This window comes from Podarcis erhardii, assembly GCF_964252035.2.
Source record: "Podarcis erhardii genome assembly, chromosome: 4".
Lineage (NCBI taxonomy): Eukaryota > Metazoa > Chordata > Lepidosauria > Squamata > Lacertidae > Podarcis > Podarcis erhardii.
The window spans coordinates 95144261-95164534 of record NC_138508.1 but is presented as its reverse complement, the minus strand read 5'-3'; the positions used below and the strand labels follow the sequence as shown (position 1 = coordinate 95164534).

Genomic DNA, 20274 nt, shown 5'->3' with positions numbered 1-20274 from the left:
CTGGCTCATTTTACTGGGAGGCACATTGGTATTATCTTCCCCATTCCTAATGGTGTTTTCTCAGCCTTGGGGCAGCATATGTAATTCTCCCTTTTTATGACTTTGAGAATTGTTTTTCTACTATAAATCAATGGGGCCCTTCTTGTCTTAGGAGGAAAAACATCTTGCCAAGGTTCTTTTAGGCAGCTGGTCTTTTGCCTGGCATGAAACATTTGAAAATCCTTTTTTTAAGCTCATTTTTAAATACAAGCCTTGATTGAAATATATAGAAGCTTTGATAAAAATGCAGGCTTATGATTAGATGCCTCAGTTGGAATGAACCGAAGCGGTTCTAGTAATAAGGCAAAATAAGAATATGTAAGATTGGATTGATATTAGATGAAAATTTGAAGTTATAATATGTGAGGATAAACAATTAAGGGTAAACTAAGAGGGTATGGATTTGCTGAACAAATGTTTAAATGGAATACAAAAAAGGGAGGTGGGAGGAAGTCATGAAAATAAGTAAATGAGTGGTAAGATACCAGAAAGAGGGATTTTTCTTTTTTTCCCCTTTTCCTTTTTTTATTTCTATTTTTGGTTTTTGTGTTTTTGCTGTGTTTTTTCTTTTTTCACTGTTTTGTAACTTTTTTCTGTTGAAAAACTAATAAAATGTTATAAAATAAAATAAAATGCAGGGTAAAACGCAGGTAAATAATTAAAGCAAAACAAAAAAAACTAACCCCCCCCTTTCCCACGGATAACATTTAAAAGGGTGTAGGATATTCAAAAGTCTGGTTGAAGAGGAACGCATGCCGCCTTTGCACAGTGCCAGCCACGCTCAAGGCGGTCGACGACAGAAGGAAAAAGCACATCGCTGCCACGTAACAGAATTGAATTATTTTTTTTGGGGGGGGGGGAACAACTTTATTTTATCACGCCCAGTTTTGGAAAGAGAGGAGCGCCCGAGTGCGCATGCCCGCGACACCCGCCCCCCCCGCACCCTTGCGCTCCGTTCGCCGAACGCAGAGAAAGGCGCACGTGCAAAGGTCGCTGTAGGTGACAGGAGCAGGCGGAAGTGACGTATGCAGCCGTGGCGGAAGTGACGCGTCGACGGGGAGGAGGAGAGAGAGGGAGGAAGGAAGGAAAGGCTCTCCAGCTGTGGGGAGAATGTCTGGGGGGTTGTCCGGGTCCGAGGCCGCCCCGCTCCCCCCGGGCTTCGCCAAGAGGATTTTGGTGACCGGCGGCGCGGGCTTCATGTAAATTCTCGCCTGGGTTGGGGTTTTTTTTTGGGGGGGGGGCTTTCAGGCTCCCTAAAAGCCCTCGCGAAAGGAGCAAAAAGCGCATTAAATATGATGGGGTGGGCTTACTCCTGAGTAAAGGTGCCTAGGGTTTGTGTGTGTGTTTAAAAAACCAAAAACTTTTGGCCTGCTTTCTCTACCAGCGTGCCTTTCAAGCAGCCTTGCGAAATTTAGATTGCTTAAATTATCGGAGTATCACTTCCTTTTTTTAAAAAAAAAGAAAGCTTGCAAAAAATAGGTTTTAGTATAACTCCTCTACCTGGTGAGCTGTAGGGTACTTCTTTACCTACTAAGCTTTCCTTCTCAGAAAATATGGGCCTGGAAAGAGAGAAAGGTTTCTTATGTTTCTTCTTCATTGAAGTTACAGATAGGTAGCTGTGTTGGTCAAAACAAAATAAAAAAATTCCTTCCAGTAGCACCTTAAAGACCAACTAAGTTAGTTCTTGGTATGAGCTTTCGTGTGCATGCACACTTCTTCAGATACAGGTGTCTTATGTGTATCTGAAGAAGTGTGCATGCACACGAAAGCTCATACCAAGAACTAACTTAGTTGGTCTTTAAGGTGCTACTGGAAGGATTTTTTTTCTTTTGTTTCTTCATTGAAGTTCTTTACAACGAAAAAACAAACTTGCTTGTGTTTTGCTACTTAAGAAAAAAGAGAGGAAAGCAATAGGTTTTAGTATAACTCCTCTACTTGGTGAGCTGCAGGGTAGTTCTTTACTTACTAAACTTTCCTTCTCTGAAAATATGGGCTTGGAAAGAGAAAAAGGTGTCTTATTTTTCTTCTCCATTGAAGTTCTTTACCAAAAAAAACACGCTAGTGTTAGGTACTTAAGAAAAAGAGAGGAAAGCAATAGGTTTTAGTATAACTCCTCTACCTGGTGAGCTGCAGGGTATTTCTTTACCTACTAAGCTTTCCTTCTCGGAAAAAGAGAAAAGGTGTCCTATTTTTCTTCTCCATTGAAGTTCCTTACGAAACAAAACAAAAACTTGCTTGTGTTTGCTACTTAAGAAAAAGAGAGGAAAGCAATAGGTTTTAGTATAATTCCTCTACCTGGTGAGCTGCAGGGTCATTCTTTACCTACCATTGGTGATTTGGCTTGTGTCCGCTTACAGGGTTGGGTTGGGGTGAATTTGGGGCAAGGGATTAAAGGCTTTAAGCTTTCCTTCTCAGAAAATACGGGTTTGAAAAGAGAGAAAGGTGTCTTATGCTTCTTCTGCTTTGACATTCATTTATGAGGCCCATGTCATGTTTTCCATGACTGTAAAAATAAAGAAATCCTAATATGTGTGACTGGAAAGCGTGTCACTTATTTCTTAATGCCCCTAATAAAGGGGTGGGAAGTTCAAACTATTTGGAGGTGGGTAGGTAAGTTGCTTATTTGCCAGAAGCTTTTTATGTTTTTGTTTCTTAAAGAAAACCACAGTTGCTTCTTAAAGAAAACAATATTTTGGATTATTCTGAAAAAAGTTTACAAACAAATATTCTAAGAGCTCCGCAAGTGAATATATTTTCCACTTAGATTTGCTTCTCTGTTCAGGCTTATTTCTTGAGAGACAGTTCGTGAGACATTGCCACAAGACTCTTTTGCGGTGTGCCAGTCTTAGTGACAGAAAAAGCAATCTGACCATAGCAGCAGAAACAAGGGAGCAGCATGGGACTGGAACATGTGTGTATGTGTTTTGGAAATGTATCTGAAATCAATGCAGTTTGAATTTGAAATATGTTGATTTTTTTGTTTTTTCTTCAAAACCTGCAGTGCATCTCATGTAGTGGTTTCCCTTGTAGAGAAGCATCCAAACTATATGATTATTAATCTTGATAAGGTAAGACTCTTTTGCTTAAATAAACATAAATTAGCAAACCAACATATACTTGACAGGCAATCAGTGACTGCATGCAAGATTTCAGGTCTTGATTTTAAAGTAAGCCATTACCATGGAACGCATAAGCATGTGCTGCCATTGTGAATTTTGATCCGGAAAGCCAGTCTTAACAAAATACTCTATTTACTTAGCTCTGGAGATAAAGAACAGTAAATGATATTTGAATGTTTGCAGCTATGCCACTTTAATCCAAATAGCCATGCTCTAAGGGAGAAATCCCATTCAGAAGAAGCTGATGTAAAGTGAGCTCGTGTAAATTAAGGTGGCATAAGGTTACACTAAATCCAAACCCTGTTCAGCAGTTGCTTTGTTGCTATAATATAATAAAAATATTCAAACCTCCTCAATATACCCTTGTTCTTATATAAATTGAAGGACCAATGAGTATAGATTAGATACCACTTAAGGTTTCTTCATATGATACATATTATACCCGGTAACAGATTCTAAGAGATGAAGTTCAGTGTATTCTCATTAATGAAGAAAAAAACCTTAATCTTCACAGCTTGCTGTTACTGACTCCCACACTGTTTCTTTTTGTAATCCTGGCTTTTGTTCTTCTCATTGACCAGTTCTGTGTTTCTTGCACATTTATCCATGTAAATAAAAAATTAAACTCTTCCTTGGAAGTGTTTATAATGAAAATATGGTCTCTATATCTCCTTCAGATATTAACTCTGCAGACCAAGGAGTTGTCATTAAACACATATTTGCTTTCATTATACTTTTTCTCTCTCTTAAGATTTCATTTTCTTGACATTATTTTTGTAATTGGAATGTGGATGTGATGATTTTCATTTATTTTGTACTAAGACACACCTGAGTTTAATTAAAAGGGTTGATTTGTATGAGACCCAAGATACAGAGAAGGTGGGTTGGAAGAGAATTCTATGAGACAATATGGAGGAGCAGAGGCTTGACTCTAGAAATAAAACTTCTTTGTTATTTTATTTTTTTTGCTGTTAAGCTGGACTATTGTGCAAGCTTAAAAAATCTTGAGAGAGTTTCTGAGAGACAGAACTACAAGTTTATCCAGGTAAACTATACCTTTTTTTTGGGTGGGGGGGGGTTAATTCATTTTTTTTAAAAAAAACCACCTGCAATATAAAAGATGCATACCTGTGCAGACTTACCTGAGCGTAAGTCTTGTTAAGTGACATGGAACTGGAAGCTTTTTCTTTTCTTTGTTACTGAGTATTTCACTGTGTTCACTGAAGTTAGAACTGACTGAATCATCCCTCCACAGAGCTTTGTGAAGTGAAAATACTAAACTTTCTGCAACGGGTGTTAAATTTGGTGTAGTTGAAGAGTTTTGGGCATACATAACCAAAGCTGATGTTGACTACTAATTTTATACTTTTCATCTTTTATAGGGGGATATCTGTGAACCCAATTTTGTAAAAGCATTATTTGAGGCTGAGAAATTTGATATAGTGCTACATTTTGCAGCTCAAACACATGTAGGTGAGCATTGCATGTCACTACAATAATCTACTAGTAGTTGTAGCTTCCAGTTTTTGCGTGAGGGGCAGAGGATACTGCTTATGCTGGCACTGCTAACATAGCTGGACACCTATCCTGCTGTCCCTCCTGGTGACAATGTGCATAAATTGCTATGTTTTACTGTTTTGCCATTGTGTCCCTTGATTCATCATTGCTTAAACCTTTGACGTCAGGTGTTAACTATGCTGCTGCTGTGAGTGGCACAGAACATCTGGCCCATGGGCCTGATTAATGTCTTTAATAGGAGCTGCTCAGAGTGGCTGGGGAAACCCAGCCAGATGGGTGGCGTATAAATAATAAAATTATTGTTATTATTAGGCCTCTTGTTATTATTAGGCCTCTTGGGGATCAGCCTGCAGTAGCTCTGCTGCTGAGTGGAGTTTGGGTCGGATGGAACTTTATCATGGCTTAATTTACACTGGTTTGCTTTATACCAGCTTATTGTGTGTAGGATTGCTCTCTTAAGAGTAGATTTGTTCTATTGCATATGGAGACAACATTTTTTCTTTTACTTGAGTTCATGTTGTAGGTCTGAAGGTCCCCCAGAGATCATGGCCTTCAGGCTTTTTTTGGTACCAAGTTTGACGTACATTTCTCTTTATTATTTTGTTTCAAAACTTAGATCTTTCTTTTTGGCATAAGCTTGAATTCAACTATGTCAACGTTTATGGAACTTGCATTCTGGTTGGTGCTGCTTATGAGGCTAATGTGGAGAAGTTCATATATGTCAGTACTGATGAAGTTTATGGGGGAAGTTACAACAAGGTGAGCTTGAATTAAATGAGTTTCCTACATCTCTTACTTTCATGTTTGTCTCTTGGGTGAATTAAACAGGGCATGATCTTGTAATGACCAGTAAGTGGAGACTGTTAGCTTTGTTTAACTAGTACCACTTTACTTCCCATGACCAACCAATAAAAATAGACAAACATTAGGAACTGGGCCTCTCTTGTTTCCAACTTAATAAGCTTATTGTTTTACATTTACACCAGTGTTCCACCACTTGAAAATAACCAAAAGATAATGATACTCTTACACAGAAGGAATGTGCTGGTACAAATTTGACCTAAAGCATTTTTGATTCTGCTGTCTTTAAAGGATGCAAGAGTTTTTGTTAGTACTTTGGTATTTTAGGTTTGCTGTGCAAGTAAATACTTTTTTTTCAGTAAGAGGATGGAACATGAAACTTGTCACGGAGCAAGGGTAAAATATTAATTCCTGGTAAAAGTAGTCAGAGTTGAATTTAGGAGAACACTTTGGGCAGGGTGGTTTCCTTATACTAAATAGGTAGACAGGATCACTCTCCCTTTTTCCATGATTTCAGCTGCATCTGCTAGGAAAAGGATCAGGCCCTCTGGGGGTATCTTGCAGCACAGTCCTAACCAACATCTACTCAGAAGTAAGCCCTATTGAATTCAGCAGGGCTTACTTCTAGGTAAGTGGGTTAGTATTTTATCCTTATGTGCTTAGCTGGGGGTAGATTTTTCTTAGCACTACTGCTAATTAGAGAGTGGAAGTATTATTTGGGTATAATGTTAGATAACTAGCAATGAGAAAGATTCAGGAAGGTAGCCTTGTTGGTCTGACGCAGTCGAAATAATTTTGTTTAAAAAATTATGTTTTTTTCAAAAATAAAAAAATAGTCTAGTACCACCTTAGAAACCAACTAAGTTTGTTCTAGGTATGAGCTTTTGTGTGCATGCACACTTCTTCAGATATTCTTCATGCACATGAAAGCTTATACCTAGAACAAACTTAGTTGATCTCTAAGGTGCTACTAGACTATTTTTTACTTTTTGTATTAAAAGGTAAAGGGACCCCTGACCATTAGGTCCAGTCGTGACCGACTCTGGGGTTGCGGCACTCATCTCGCTTTATTGGCCGAGGGAGCCGGCGTACAGCTTCCGGGTCATGTGGCCAGCGAACCAGAGCAGCGCATGGAAATGCCATTTACCTTCCCGCTGGAGCGGGACCTATTTATCTACTTGCATTTTGACGTGCTTTTGAACTGCCAGGTTGGCAGGAGCAGGGACCGAGCAATAGGAGCTCACCCCGTCGTGGGGATTCGAACCGCCGACCTTCTGATCGGCAAGTCCTAGGCTCTGTGGTTTAACCCACAGCGCCACCCACGTCCCTTTTTAATTTATTAGCAATGAGAAAAACCTCTTAAACTTTTTCACTTCATATATAGCATTTTGTGTTTATTCCAAAGTGGTGGTGGTGTTTTTTTAATTTATTACATGTTTTTGGCAAGCTTGCACTGCTTATTTGTGGTAACTCAAACCAAAAAAGGAAAGGTGTCTAAAGTAACAATTTGCATGCAATTCTACAACTATCTTAAACATTACTGTTGGTATATAAATGTAGAATTTAGTATTGTGCAACCATTAGCCAAACTGAACGTTTCTATGAATTATTACTACATAAGTAACTTAATGTTTCTAGTTTTGAGCTTATCCTCAATCACTAGTCTAGTTTGTAGACTATTTAAGCCATGAATTACAGTGGTGCCCCGCAAGACGAACGCCTCGGAAGACGAAATACTCGCTAGACGAAGGAGTTTTTCGTTTTCGAGGTGTTTCGCAAGACGCATCTCCCTATGGGCTTGCTTCGCAAAACGAAGCTTGCCCCGCAAGCTCTGGGGATAGCGGGGAAGCGCAGCGCGTCTTCCCCACTGTCCCCGGACCTCTTTTGAAGCAAGGGGCGGTGGGGAGAAGATTGCCTCTCCCCGTTGCCGCCCCTTGGTTCAAAAGGGGTCCGGGGACAGAGGGGAAGGCGCACGCCTTCCCCTCTGTCCCCGGACCTGTTTTAAAGCAAGGGAAGGGGCGGCGGGGAGAAGATCGCTTCTCCCCGCTGCCCCTTCCCTTGGTTCAAAAGGGGTCCGGGGACAGAGGGGAAGGCGTGCGCCTTCCCCTCTGTCCCCGGACGTCTCCATAGGAACACATTGATTGATTTTCAATGGATTCCTATGGGAAACCGTGCTTCGCAAGACGAAAAACTCGCAAGAAGAAAAAACTTGCAGAACGAATTAATTCCGTCTTGCGAGGCACCACTGTACTGTTTCCTGAAAACACTGGCAAATGACATAACTGTGGTTTATTTATTACCAAGAAACCAGAATATAAAGTTGTGAATTTTTGCTGGCTTACGAACCCTGCTTTGTTTTACCTATGACTTGCTCTTAATGTGTGAGTCTAGTACCCTTCCTTAACCATAGTTTGTTTGGTTGCTTAACCCCAGATGCTCACTAAGCTACAAAGACACAAGGCTAGTGTTTAAAAAAATCCCAAACAGTGGAGGAACAAGCTGTTCTTTGCTGCTTTATCAGACAGCTCATGGTTAATTTGAGGTTTGTTAAATAAGCCATAGTTTAGCATTATGTGAGAACCGGGCCGTTAACAAGAGTCATTTTAAGCTGGCTTGTAAATCAATATAAATTCTTTTTAAGACTTTGAATGTCTGGCATGTAAAAAAATTGTTCTAGGAATTTGATGAATCCTCATCTAAAAAACCGTCAAATCCTTATGCAGCTTCTAAGGCGGCGGCTGAATGCATTGTCCAGTCATATTGGGAAAGATACCAGGTAAGCAGAAATGAAACTTGATATTTTAGCTACCATTATTAATTATTTGTATTTCTGAACATGGTCCATATGCCCAAAGTTTTTTTGGACAAATGCACAAGAAATGCACAAGAACCCACACTGAGGTTAAAGGAGTTACCACCGCAAACCATATATAGAATCATAGAATCATAGAGTTGGAAGAGACCACAAGGGCCATCGAGTCCAACCCCCTGCCAAGCAGGAAACACCATCAGAGCACTCCTGACATATGGTTGTCAAGCCTCTGCTTAAAGACCTCCAACGAAGGAGACTCCACCACACTCATGTTTAGAAGGAGACTCCACCACACTATGTTTAGTCAGAAGTCAATTTCATTATGTTCAATGGGCTAGCCAATGTTGTGTCCTCCAGATACGATGGGACTACAACTCACATCATTCCTCACCATTGGCCATGCTGGCTAGGGCTGATGGGAGCTGGAGGACACAATATTGGCTACCCCTGCTATGCTGGTACTAGTGAGTTTTAAAATACGTAGTAGATTTCCAGTATAAAATACGGTAGTTATATTTTTGCTGTGGGCTTACTTACAACAAAAAATGAACATTTAAAAACTTGATATGTAACCTGCTAAACTTGCTATGCTTGTTTACGGTTTTCTGTGAAATGCTGCACCACAGGTATCAATTTCCTGATAACGTCTGGCTTTTCCCTCTTTCAAGAATATCTGTTTAGCCTCTGACTCCAAAGCCCAGCCTTTAAGACAGGCATCCCCAAACTCGGCCTTCCAGATGTTTTGGGACTACAATTCCCATCACCCCTGACCACTGGTCCTGTTAGTTATGGATGATGGGAGTTGTAGTCCCAAAATATTTGGGGTTGCCTGCTTTAAGAGAAGTGAAGCATGTCCCAGAGTCCTCTTTCTGCTGCTCCATACTGAAAGCAAGGAATACATTAAAATAGAACACCACTTATTATTCTTGCTGGGCCTGGTGGCCACGTGGCACGATGTATAGGTATGCTTGTCGAGGAGCAAGGTTTTTAAAATTTGTGTACGTGGTGATAAGCCCAGGCTTGACATTGTATAACATGCAATTGGGCTCAAAGTCCTATCCCAAAAGTGTATTATTTTGATCTTAGCTGATATTCTTCAGAGTTGTGAAAAGTGCACCACTTACTGCTTCTTCTGTTTGTGCAGGAAGGCATTGGTTTCTATCTTTACTAGTCTCCTGCAAACAGAAGGCCATGTTTCATTTGCAGAGGGAACTGTGAGGCTAGGACATGATTTTTTCATTTCATTTCACTTCACTTTTAATTTGTATACCATCTTTCTACTTTACAATACCCAAGGCAGTTTACAAGCTGAAGAAACAAAGAATGTACACCTTATAACAATCCAATTCAAAAATGTGATAATAAAACATAACTTTAAAATAAGCAACTTATATCAAACAAAGTAATGTACAACCCATTAGAATAGTATAGAGTAATATTAAATATCAGCATATAAAAAAATAAACAGAAATCCACTCTTAACAATTACAATAAATAATTTCTAAACTGTAATCAATAAAACAACGGCAAATCACAGTGCATAAAATAATACAATACAAACTGAGAAGCAGAGACTGGCGGGTGGGGCAAGGCAGATGAAAGAAGGCCTTGCCTGATGAAGTCTCTCCCCTCACATGCTTCTTATGCTGCTTGGGAGGATATACCAACACCCTAGAGCAGGTTTCACAGGGGGAAATCAGCTGGGTGGTGGGAGGAAGGGGAGATGCCCCCCCCCCCCCACCAGCAGAACCTGAGTTAGGATCTAAGCCATCGCAAGCTTTTTTATGGCTGTTCTCCTTGAATTTGTGCTGGCACACTCATAGTATATCCTTTAAAGTTTCCAGTGGTTATCACGCGGAGCAGCAATGTTTATGGACCCCATCAGTTTCCAGAAAAAGTAAGTGAGGTGAAGGCATTTCTTTTATCAAACAGACCCTTTGTGAGCCCTCAGTTAACAAGTCGCAGTACTTTGCCAAGCATTTATTACGTGGTCTCTGTTCTGTAGAATTACAGCTTATTAATGTGCGTGCCGTCAAATATTAAGAGTTGGCCATTCATCTAGCTAGGGATTCTAGCATGTGAAAATAGGCTTCCATGCAAATAGTAAATCCCAGCCGGGTGAGGAACCATGCATGCAGCTAAGTGCTACCCATCCAGTTCACCTCTCCGATCCAGCAGCCAAAATTGTGTGTGCAGAACCCATAATTGAAAACATTTTGGCTTTTAATTGGCTGTTTAGGAGATGGAGCAGGGTGTCGTTTCAGCCCCTTCCCTTTAAAAAAAGAAAAAGGAAGGCACTGCTACAAGTGATTGGTGGTTTCTATTACTGTCCGTTGCTAGAACTAAATATGTTCTCACACAAATATTTCAAAAAAGCTGAAAGGTTTATCATTCTCTTTAAGTAGCCTGGATTAACAATTGCTGCCTATTTTTAATGTTTCTTAGGTTATTCCAAAGTTCATTTCTCGCTTGCAGCAGAACAGAAAATGGTATGTATCACAGTCATATTCGGTCCCCCTGCCCCTTCTGTTATAAGTGTATGGCAAGCCAAGTCAGTCACATGCACCCTTGAAATTGAACACCCCATGCTAAAATCAGTCTGGACAGTAAAATGGGTCACGTTTTGAGACCGCACTGCCCTGGGACAAAACCTGCATGCACAACTGCTTTTACTCAACAACAATAGGTATATGGTTTCTTAATACTCTGTCCCACCACAAGAGGTCGTAGATGGACGTAGCAGAGTCACTGTTTCATGCTTTTCGCTAATTTAAAACCTTGCTGAAGAGAATGTATAATGCTGGGGTAAAGATGATTTGTTTTCTTGGTCTTGTAGTTTCTCATTGACATGGATTTACACATGTTATATGTTTTAACACTGCTAGGACACACTCTGTAGTGCAAAGTCTGACACAGGGTGCAGTGCAACAGCCACTTTTCCGTAATTCTTTGTAACTTGCTGTGTGTGCCACCAGATTTGTTGCCATTGTGAAGAATTAGCATGAATGGAGGTTGTGTTTTGTTATCACATACTTTGCCCTTTGTAAGCAGTTTATAATTTTGCAAACCTGGCTGGAATGTTAGAATAGCGTTTGAAAGCAATGCTAAATGTATGCACTGTCTTACTTGCTTGTAGCTGTATTCATGGCTCAGGACTTCAGAGAAGAAATTTTCTTTATGCCAGTGACGTAGCCGAAGCATTTCTTACTGTTATGAAGAAGGGGCAGCCAGGGGAAATCTACAACATTGGGACCAGCTTTGAGATGTCGATTGCACAACTTGCAAAGGAATTAATCCATCTAGTGAGTAACAAACAGTGTTGGAAATTGGTGGCTTAGTAGCAATAAATACTGACTAGGACAAATGAACTCTATTGATACATTTCAGTAAATGACTCTGTAAGATGTGTGTGTGCAGATACATTTGGAAATGGGGGAGCATGTGCAAAGTTTTATTTTACTAACCAGTGGGGTCTGTCTGCTCTGCCTTTGATCCTGTGTTGACAAATTCATTTCCATCATATTTCAGGAAGGCTCTCTCCTTTTGGTTTTTTTGTTTATTTTCTAGCACTCGCATGCTTATATGTTTAAACATTTGACTTAACCTCTTTTTGCCTATACAGTGGTACCTCAGGTTACATATGCTTCAGGTTACATACGCTTCAGGTTAAAGACTCCGCTAACCCAAAAATAGTGCTTCAGGTTAAGAACATTGCTTCAGGATGAGAACAGAAATCGTGCTCCAGCAGCGCGGCGGCAGCAGGAGGCCCCATTAGCTAAAGTGGTGCTTCAGGTTAAGAACAGTTTCAGGTTAAGAACGGACCTCCGGAACGAATTAAGTACTTAACCTGAGGTACCACTGTAACTATTATTATTATTGCTGTTATTAAATTTGCATGCTGCCCTTCATCCAAAGATCCCATAGTGTTTCACAACATAAAATACAAAATGAGAACACAAAATACATAATAAAAACAAAAACAAGCCAATAATCACCTCCCACAACACTTGGAAAACTTCAATGACAAGAAAAGTGGCCTCATTACTGATGCTAGAGAAATCAGTTAGGCTTTCATAGAGGAAGGTTGATAGGGTAGAATCATAGAATTGTACAGTTGGAAGGGATCTGAGGGTCATCTAGTTCAGCTCCCTGCTATGCAGGAATCTCATCCAACCTCTGCTTAAAAACCTTCCAGGAAGAAGGGTCAACCCCTTTCCATGAGAAGCCGTTCCACTGTCGAAGAGCTCTTAACGTCAGAAAGTTCTTTCTGATGTTTCACCAGAATCTCCTTGTAACTTGAAGCCATTGGTTCAGGTGTTACCCTCTAGAGGAGGAGAGAACAAGCTTTCTCCACCTTTCGTGTGACAGCCCCCAATCCATTTTCTGCTCAAACCAGTCCCCCCCGCCCCAAGTTCAGTCCAGGGAAGAATGTGGCTTGCCTAATTACAGCAGACTTCCTATGGTAGGCTCCTCACTGAAATGTTGTGTTTATGGATGTACCCATAAATTCCATTAGAGTCTCCCTTCCCAACACTTTCAGGTATCACCAATTACAGTGGTACCTTGGGTTGCATACGCTTCAGGTTATAGACTCAGCTAACTCAGAAATAGTACCTCGGGTTAAGAATTTTGCTTCAGGATGAGAACAGAAATTGTGCTCCGGCAGCGCGGCAGCAGCAGGAGGCCCCATTAGCTAAAGTGGCGCTTTAGGTTAAGAGGTTTCAGGTTAAGAACGGACCTCCGGAACGAATTAAGTACTTAATCCAAGGTACCACTGTATATAAGAATGCACCAGTTCTTCTTTTTCTTCTCTTTAAGTGATTCAGGGTAGTTCCATACAAACTACTAGGGCAAATCCTCACCACTTATCTGCATGGCTTCACGCTTTTATATTATGGTCAATATTGCATGGCTCAGAATATATTTAGTAACCATGTTAGTCACATACACCAAACGATAAACACCTTTGATTTGGGCTGACTAGCTAGCACTTAGCATCTTAAATGCAAGATTTATTTACGGCCACCTGAGTGTTTCTCACAACTTACGTCTCTTGTTTTCCTTAGTAGTTTATAGATACAACTAGCAGCACTTGGGAATCGTCTACATTTTAAACAAAACAGAAGATGGAAATTTTTGTGGAAATCTGTTCATTAGAAGTAGTTGTGCTTATAACACAATAGAAATAAAAAACATTTTGTTAAATGTTAAGTCTCTCACTGCTGACATAGATCTCCCCCCCACCCTCCTGATTTACAGATTAAAAATACCCGTTCTGAAGCAGAGACAGAATATTGGATGGATTATGTTAAAGATAGGTAAGATATTTATTATTTCGTTTCAAATATTTTGTCCTGTCCTGTAAAATATCCCACAGGATTTCAGATGCCATCTTAATTTGGGTAATATAATGTGCCCTCTTCTTTAGTGGTACAGAATGTTTTCCTTATGTTACAGCGAAGCCAAATTTTGAGCTCCTCTGCCCCCCATCTCCCACCCTTTGTAGGTTAGGCTGTGGCATGGAAAGGCAAGCATGGAGCTTTGCTGTACAATCCTTTCCTGCTCCAGGATAGGAAGATGAGTTTGGTCCTGGGTGCCCAAAGTAAAAAGGTAAAGGTAGAGGACCCCTGGACGGTTAAGTCCAGTCAAAGGTGACTATGGGGTTGTGGCGCTCATCTTGCTTTAAGGCCGAGGGAGCCAGCGTGTTCACAGACAGCTTTCTGGGTCATGTGGCCAGCATGACTAAACCACTTCTTGTGCAATGGGACACTGTGATGGAAGCCAGAGCGCACGGAAACACCTTCCCGCCACAGTGGTACCTATTTATCTACACCCTTGTGCAAATTAATTGAAACAAAGCATGTTTTCTGTCTTACTCGTAATCCTGTACTCAAAACAAACACGAAAAGTCACTTGATCATTATGGTGTTGGAAGCCTGCAGCCAATAGAAGGAATGATGTGCTTGCCACAATATATTGAGGTTCTACCAAAGAGAGTTATTCCAGAGCTGGAAAAGAAGTATCCTGACAGTACTGGGATATTGCAGCAGGACCTAGCCCCCTGTCACACATCGAATGTGGTGAAGAAATTCACGACAGAGCGGGAAATACAGGTACTTGATTGACCAGGGAATTCCCAGGATGTAAATCCCATTGAGAATTTGTGGGCTTTGTGCAAAAGTCGCCTCCGTGCTTTTGACTGTACGACTATGGAGTAGCTCATTCAGGTGCTGATTCAAGTGTGGTACAGGGATCCAAAAATCAACAGTGACTGTTGGAAACTATTCCAAACCGTGTTCGAATGCTGCTTAAAAATAGCGGAGGTCATATCCGTTACTAATGTATATATGTGAGTTTTGTACACTAAACAACATTGTTTGTTTCAGTTAATGTGCACAAGGGTGTACTAGTACTGGTGTGCTTTTGAATGCTAGGTTGGCAGGAGCTGGGACAGAGCAATGGGAGCTCATCCTGTTGCAGGGATTCGAACCACCAACCTTCTGATCAGCAAGCCCAAGAAGCTCAGTAGTTTAGACCAATACACACTCCCACGCCTCAGAGCTTGAAAGGGGGCAGTGATTGTCTTAGCATTATGTCTGGACTCAGGTTCATAGTTTGTCTTACCATGAGCATTAAACCCAGAACAAACCTTTGGTGTAGCTTTGCATGCAAGCTGAGTCACTGCATTTCATATTGGCGTAGACACTGCTTTTATGTTTTACCAACCATCAAGTGACTTGCTTGAGATTTTAACTACCGTATTTTTCGCCCCATAGGACGCACCGCCCCATAGGACGGGCTTCCCCCGACCCCAGCCCCCAGAACAGGCTGCTGCCTGCAAGCCTTGTGAGCCCGGCAGGACCTCCTGCTGGGCGCGCGAGGCTTGCGGACATCTGCCCGAAGCACGGAGCGTGCTCCGCAGCGCGCCCCGTGCTTCGGGCTGCAGGCTGCCGCCCCAAGCCTTGCACGCCCAGCGGGACCTCCCGCCGGGCGTGCGAGGCTTGCGGATAGCTTCCTGAAGCCTGGAGAGCGAGGGGTCGGTGCGCACCGACGCCTTTCGCTCTCCAGGCTTCAGCGAAAGCCTGCATTCGCCCCATAAGACGCACACACATTTCCCCTTCATTTTTGGAGGGGAAAAAGTGAGTCCTATGGAGCGAAAAATACGGTATTTGAAAGTAGCTATAACTATTTAAGTAGCTTATAGTTTATTGCTACAGTTAAACAAAGACCCTTTACTTGGATTTGGATATAAAAGTAATGAGCCAAACTACCCAGTATTTTTACTGGAATATTTTATTTCTGTTTTATAGTTCCTTGAAGCAATTCAGTTAAAGATTTCATATAATGAAGCTTCTTCTTGAAAAACCAAAAACATCACAAGAGATATTCAATTGGGTCTGTGGTCACACGGCAATTTTTTGGTCTTCCTGGCATTTCCTGTTATTTTCTGCATTTCATTTGATCTTTCACACAATGGAAATCTGGCTGAATTTAGCATTAATTGCTTTACAGATAAATTCTGTATCCAACTCTTTTAGCTTGGAAAACCACAGGAATCTCGCGTTTTAATTTCATGTGACAAATTTTGGGGTGGTATCCCAGCATGCACTCCTTTCCTGCCATTTAAAATTTAGTGTAACATGGTGGTATATCAGTTTAGTGTAACGTGGTATATCAATCAATTTAGTGTAACATGGTGATATATCGATCAAAAAGCCGCCACTCCAGAATGAAACAAGTACTTCAGTGTGAAAGGAACTTTTGAAATCAGGAAAGAAATGTTATATATAATAAGAAAAACTAACACAGTAATCCCCACATCTGAATTCATGCAGAATGATTGAATCATTGAACCTAAGTTAACTGATTTCAGTAGGTCTGCTCTAAGTTTGATGAATGTTGTTTATTGCTAGTGGAGCTACTGAAATAGTCCTAAATGTGACTTGTTCTTATCTATCTCATTTTCTTTACATGTACCAATAAAATGTTTCATCTGCGTATATGTGATTTATGGTCTCGTTTAATACATTTAGGGTTGTAGAAAGAGTGGTTTTCTTTTATGAGAAATTAGAAGTCGTCAGTGTTGTGTAATAGATAAAATATGAGTCTTGAATCAAGAATACTTGAGGTTGAAGGGATGCGGGTGGTGCTGTGGTCTAAACCATTGAACCTCTTGGGCTTGCTGATTGGAAGGTTGGCGGTTCAAATCCCTACGACGGGATAAGCTTCCTTTGGTCTGTCCCATCTCCTGCCAATCTAGCAGTTCAGTGCAAGTAGATAAATAGATACTGCTGTGGTGGGAAGGTAAATGGCGTTTCCGTGTGCTCTGGTTCCGTTGTACCAGAAGCAGTTTAGTCACGCTGGCCACATGACCCGGAAAGCTGTCTGTGGTCAAATGCTGGCTCCCTCGGCCTGAAATGAGATGAGCGCCACAACCCCATAGTCACCTTTGACTGGACTTAACTGTCCAGGGGTCCTTTACCTTTTACTTGAGGTTGAATCATTTCTCAACAATGAAGCTTATGACTCTTTCAGCCTAAGCAACCTTCTAGAGTTGTTAGGATACGATGAGAGCTCCTTGGACAAAGAGTGGGACAGAAACGTAGTAAACTTTGAAATGGAGTTTTGAATATGCAAGGGCTTTCAAAACTCCATTTTAACGTTTTGATACATTTCCTGAAAAATGCTGTTGGTGTTAAGGCTTAAGGATGTTCATAATACTCCTTTCTAATTTGTTTTTTAAAAAAATATAAATTGACTGGGATCTGATTTGGCATGTTTGTGTTATGTGTTCCACATGGTTTTAATTTACACACGCACCATTTAGTGACTGGAATTGTGATGGGTTATATAAATTAAAACTAAAATAAAGGTATTCATAATCAGAATGTATATGAATATATCTATGCACCTGCTAGGGACAGTCACCTGAAAATGCAATTACAACTGCTCAGATTCATTGGTATTCATCCATAATATTCCAAATAAATTTCCCATGTTTGAGGTTAGTGGTAGTATATTTTTCTACCCCACATGACTGATCTTTGCTATGATTACTCACACTCAGGTCTGTGATTGCAGTAATCGAGTCACAGATTGGAAATTATTTGGGTGCCTTGCAAGTGCGTAATATTTGTGAATATAGACTATTCTGTGTAAATCATGCGTGTTTAACAAGAGAAGGAAGGGCAGCCTAAAGATTAATCCAAAGGAATAAAGTGCTGAACTTCTAAATGTCCTTTGAAGGTAATTAATACACATGCTGTATGAAACTTTGAGTTTTCCATTGGAATAACACTCTTCTCATTTATTTAAAGGCCTACGAATGACTTGGGATATCCAATGAATTCTGGAAAAATGCACAGCTTGGGCTGGAGACCTAAAGTGCCTTGGAATGAAGGAATAAAGAAAACCAGTATGTTGTATTGATACTAAATCTGGAATGAGAGTGGAAGGAAAATAGGGAAGCACTGTTTTCAAAAAACCTGTTTTTTTATAGGTTACTTTGGAGAGTAAGCTGTTTACTGAATTAGCTAAAGCTAGAATTTTTAAAGTAAAGGCTTTGAACCTCCCATTGTATTTTTGTTTGTATATACAGTCGTACCTTGGATCCCAAACTCCTTGGCTCCCGAACAAATCGGCTCCTGAACGATCGAAACCCGGAAGTGAGCGTTCTGGTTTTTGAACGTTCGTTTGGAAGCCGAATGTCCGGCGGGGCTTCTGCGGCTTCCGATTGGCTGCAGGAGCTTCCTGCAGCCAATCAGAAGCCGCACATTGGTTTCCAAATGTTTTGGAAGTCGAACGGACTTCCGGAATGGATTCTGTTTGACCTCCAATGTATTGCTGTAATGGTAAGAGAGGAAATAAATGTTGCTTCTGTGAGCTTGAGAGTAGGCACTGTGTGTTGGGGTGGAGGAAGCAGTAAAAAATATGAGAATAAAAATTATCTACATCCAGGCAATTAGACCACATAAGCACTTTTCACATACATCATTTACATTTGGATGTGGTATGTGCTTGGTTGCCGTTGAAGGAATATCACTGCTGTAGTTTGCACCAGTGCTTCCCCCCCAAAAAAAAATGTTTAGGGGTACTCTAATTTTCCTACCCATATTGAAATACTGCCCCTCAATGAGGCCCAACTTAGATTTACAAAATGTTTAGGGGTATGTGTACCCCCAGGAAAAAAGCACTGGTTTCCACCATTAACTTAAGTGCCCCATTAAGTTCCTAGGCTGCTCTGGAAACTTGGCAAAGGACTGCAGACCTCAACTTAAACTTCCATAAGACAAATATTTGTTCACAAGTTAACCTGGAATTCAGGGCCAACTCTGCTTGTGCAAGTATTGCCTGAGTTTCACCAACTTATGCTAAAGTGCCTTCTCAAGAGACACAAGGGCCTGTAGAGGAAGATAGGATGGCTTGTTGTGAGAGGAGAGTTCTGCATACCTTTCTCCGGTTCCAACCAGAGAAACAAGTCTATATATGCTGTGAGATGAAATTGACTTCCTTTTGGGGCGATCAAATGCCCTGCTTAATCCTAAATGTCTGGCATTGTTACTCTGCTGTTAACAACATTTAAACCATCATAAACCAAAACTTTTTATTTGCGCCTTTTGGTTCCTGAATCCTTGAAATGTGCTACCAAAAAAATCACAAGATAGAAACCTTCTTCAAACTGAAAAATATACTGTCTTGATTGTAACTAGTAACTAGAACCCTGTAATCTGTCACCCTCTGCACTTAATGATTTTGTGTATGTTTGAGCCTGCATGGAATAGCACTGTAAGATTGCTTATTACATATTCATGCTTTGAAATCTTCCTTTTCTTGTGCTAGTTGAATGGTATCAAGAAAACTTCCACAACTGGAAGAACGCGGAGAAAGCTTTGGAGCCTTTTCCTGTTGCTGAAGAATCAGTATGATTTAGTCTGCGGCAAAGTTGTGAAGAAAAATAATAATGAAGGAAAACATTCTACCTCAAGATCATCACATTAATGAAAAACTGTACTCAAGCAGCAAAATGGGATTGTATTCATGCAATGTCAACTATCAATAATATCAAGAAAGACAATTTTACAGTATGGGCTGTAAGGGCTAACGCCTTTTAATCAGCATTCCAGTGCAATATTGAAGCTTTAATATTTTTCTATAAAAATAATTGAATTGGAGCGATTTTTATTAAATAATGCACTTTTTAATACGTACAGCTGTTTTGCATTTTAATTATTTATTAATGTCTTGTATTGACAGGCTTATAGTTTTTTACAACCTAGGCAGCAGATTTTGGTTCAGGAGTATTTTCTGCTTTTTGTAGTTGTATCTTCCTGTCCCAGAAGTCTATGCTTGATCACATGCTTGTTTTAAAATACTGTCATATCATGTATCCTCAATGATCTGGTAAGGAAATCTGTCTCTCATTGCTCTACAGAAATTAAGCTTTGTAGACAACCAAAGCCTTCCCTGAACTCAAGAATACAGTATAGAAACCTGAGAGTGCCCTCATGCCAAATATTTATCATTTCTAATAGCTTCTTTCAAATTTATTTTGAAGAATAACGGTGCTTCCGAATTTAATTTGTCTTTCTTGTTGCCTAGAAGTATTTTAACTCTATGAACATGTGAAATTATGTGAACAATATTAAAATGTAAGACTATGTTAAATGTAGGACACATAGTGGTGCATTTTCTGAGCTAGGCCTGGAGCTGTGTATTCAAAAGGTAGAAAAGTGCAACAGCTGGCATCTGTTTTGTCACTGAGCAATCTGGCAGGTAACTCCAATGCTTTACTACTAATCTTAATAATAATGATAATGATAACAACAACAACAACAACAACAACGATAATTTATTGTTTATATGCCGCCCATCTGACTGGGTTGCCCCAACCACTCTGGGCAGCTTCCAGAAAATTAGAACACCAAACACAATAAAACTCCAAACATTAAAAACTTCCCTATACAGGGCTGCCTTCAGATAGTTGTT

At 40.4% G+C, this 20274-nt stretch overlaps 1 protein-coding gene across 2 annotated transcripts; it reads left to right on the top strand.

Moving 5' to 3' along the window:
- The first annotated feature begins 1075 nt into the window (after positions 1–1075).
- Positions 1076–19957, top strand: TGDS (TDP-glucose 4,6-dehydratase). Of its 2 annotated transcripts, XM_081858274.1 has the most exons (12): positions 1076–1238; positions 3041–3107; positions 4135–4203; positions 4541–4631; positions 5293–5435; positions 8155–8253; positions 10127–10186; positions 10735–10778; positions 11426–11591; positions 13549–13607; positions 17607–17704; positions 19129–19957. In XM_081858274.1, exons 1-12 carry the CDS (start codon positions 1150–1152, stop codon positions 19212–19214), a joined length of 1071 nt encoding a protein of 356 aa, XP_081714400.1. In that variant the 5' UTR covers positions 1076–1149; the 3' UTR covers positions 19215–19957. The 2 variants fall into 2 exon arrangements, with proteins under 2 accessions (XP_081714400.1, XP_081714401.1); XM_081858275.1 differs by lacking the exons at positions 17607–17704; positions 19129–19957 and adding an exon at positions 15600–16288.
- The last annotated feature ends 317 nt before the right edge of the window (positions 19958–20274 follow it).

Coding starts and splice junctions, on each gene's coding strand:
- TGDS (XM_081858274.1), top strand. CDS start 1,150: ATGTCTGGGGGGTTGTCCGGGTCCGAGGCCGCCCCGCTCCCCCCGGGC. Junction 8,254..10,126: donor CATATTGGGAAAGATACCAG/GTAAGCAGAAAT, acceptor TATCCTTTAAAG/TTTCCAGTGGTTATCACGCG. Junction 11,592..13,548: donor CAAAGGAATTAATCCATCTA/GTGAGTAACAAA, acceptor CCTGATTTACAG/ATTAAAAATACCCGTTCTGA.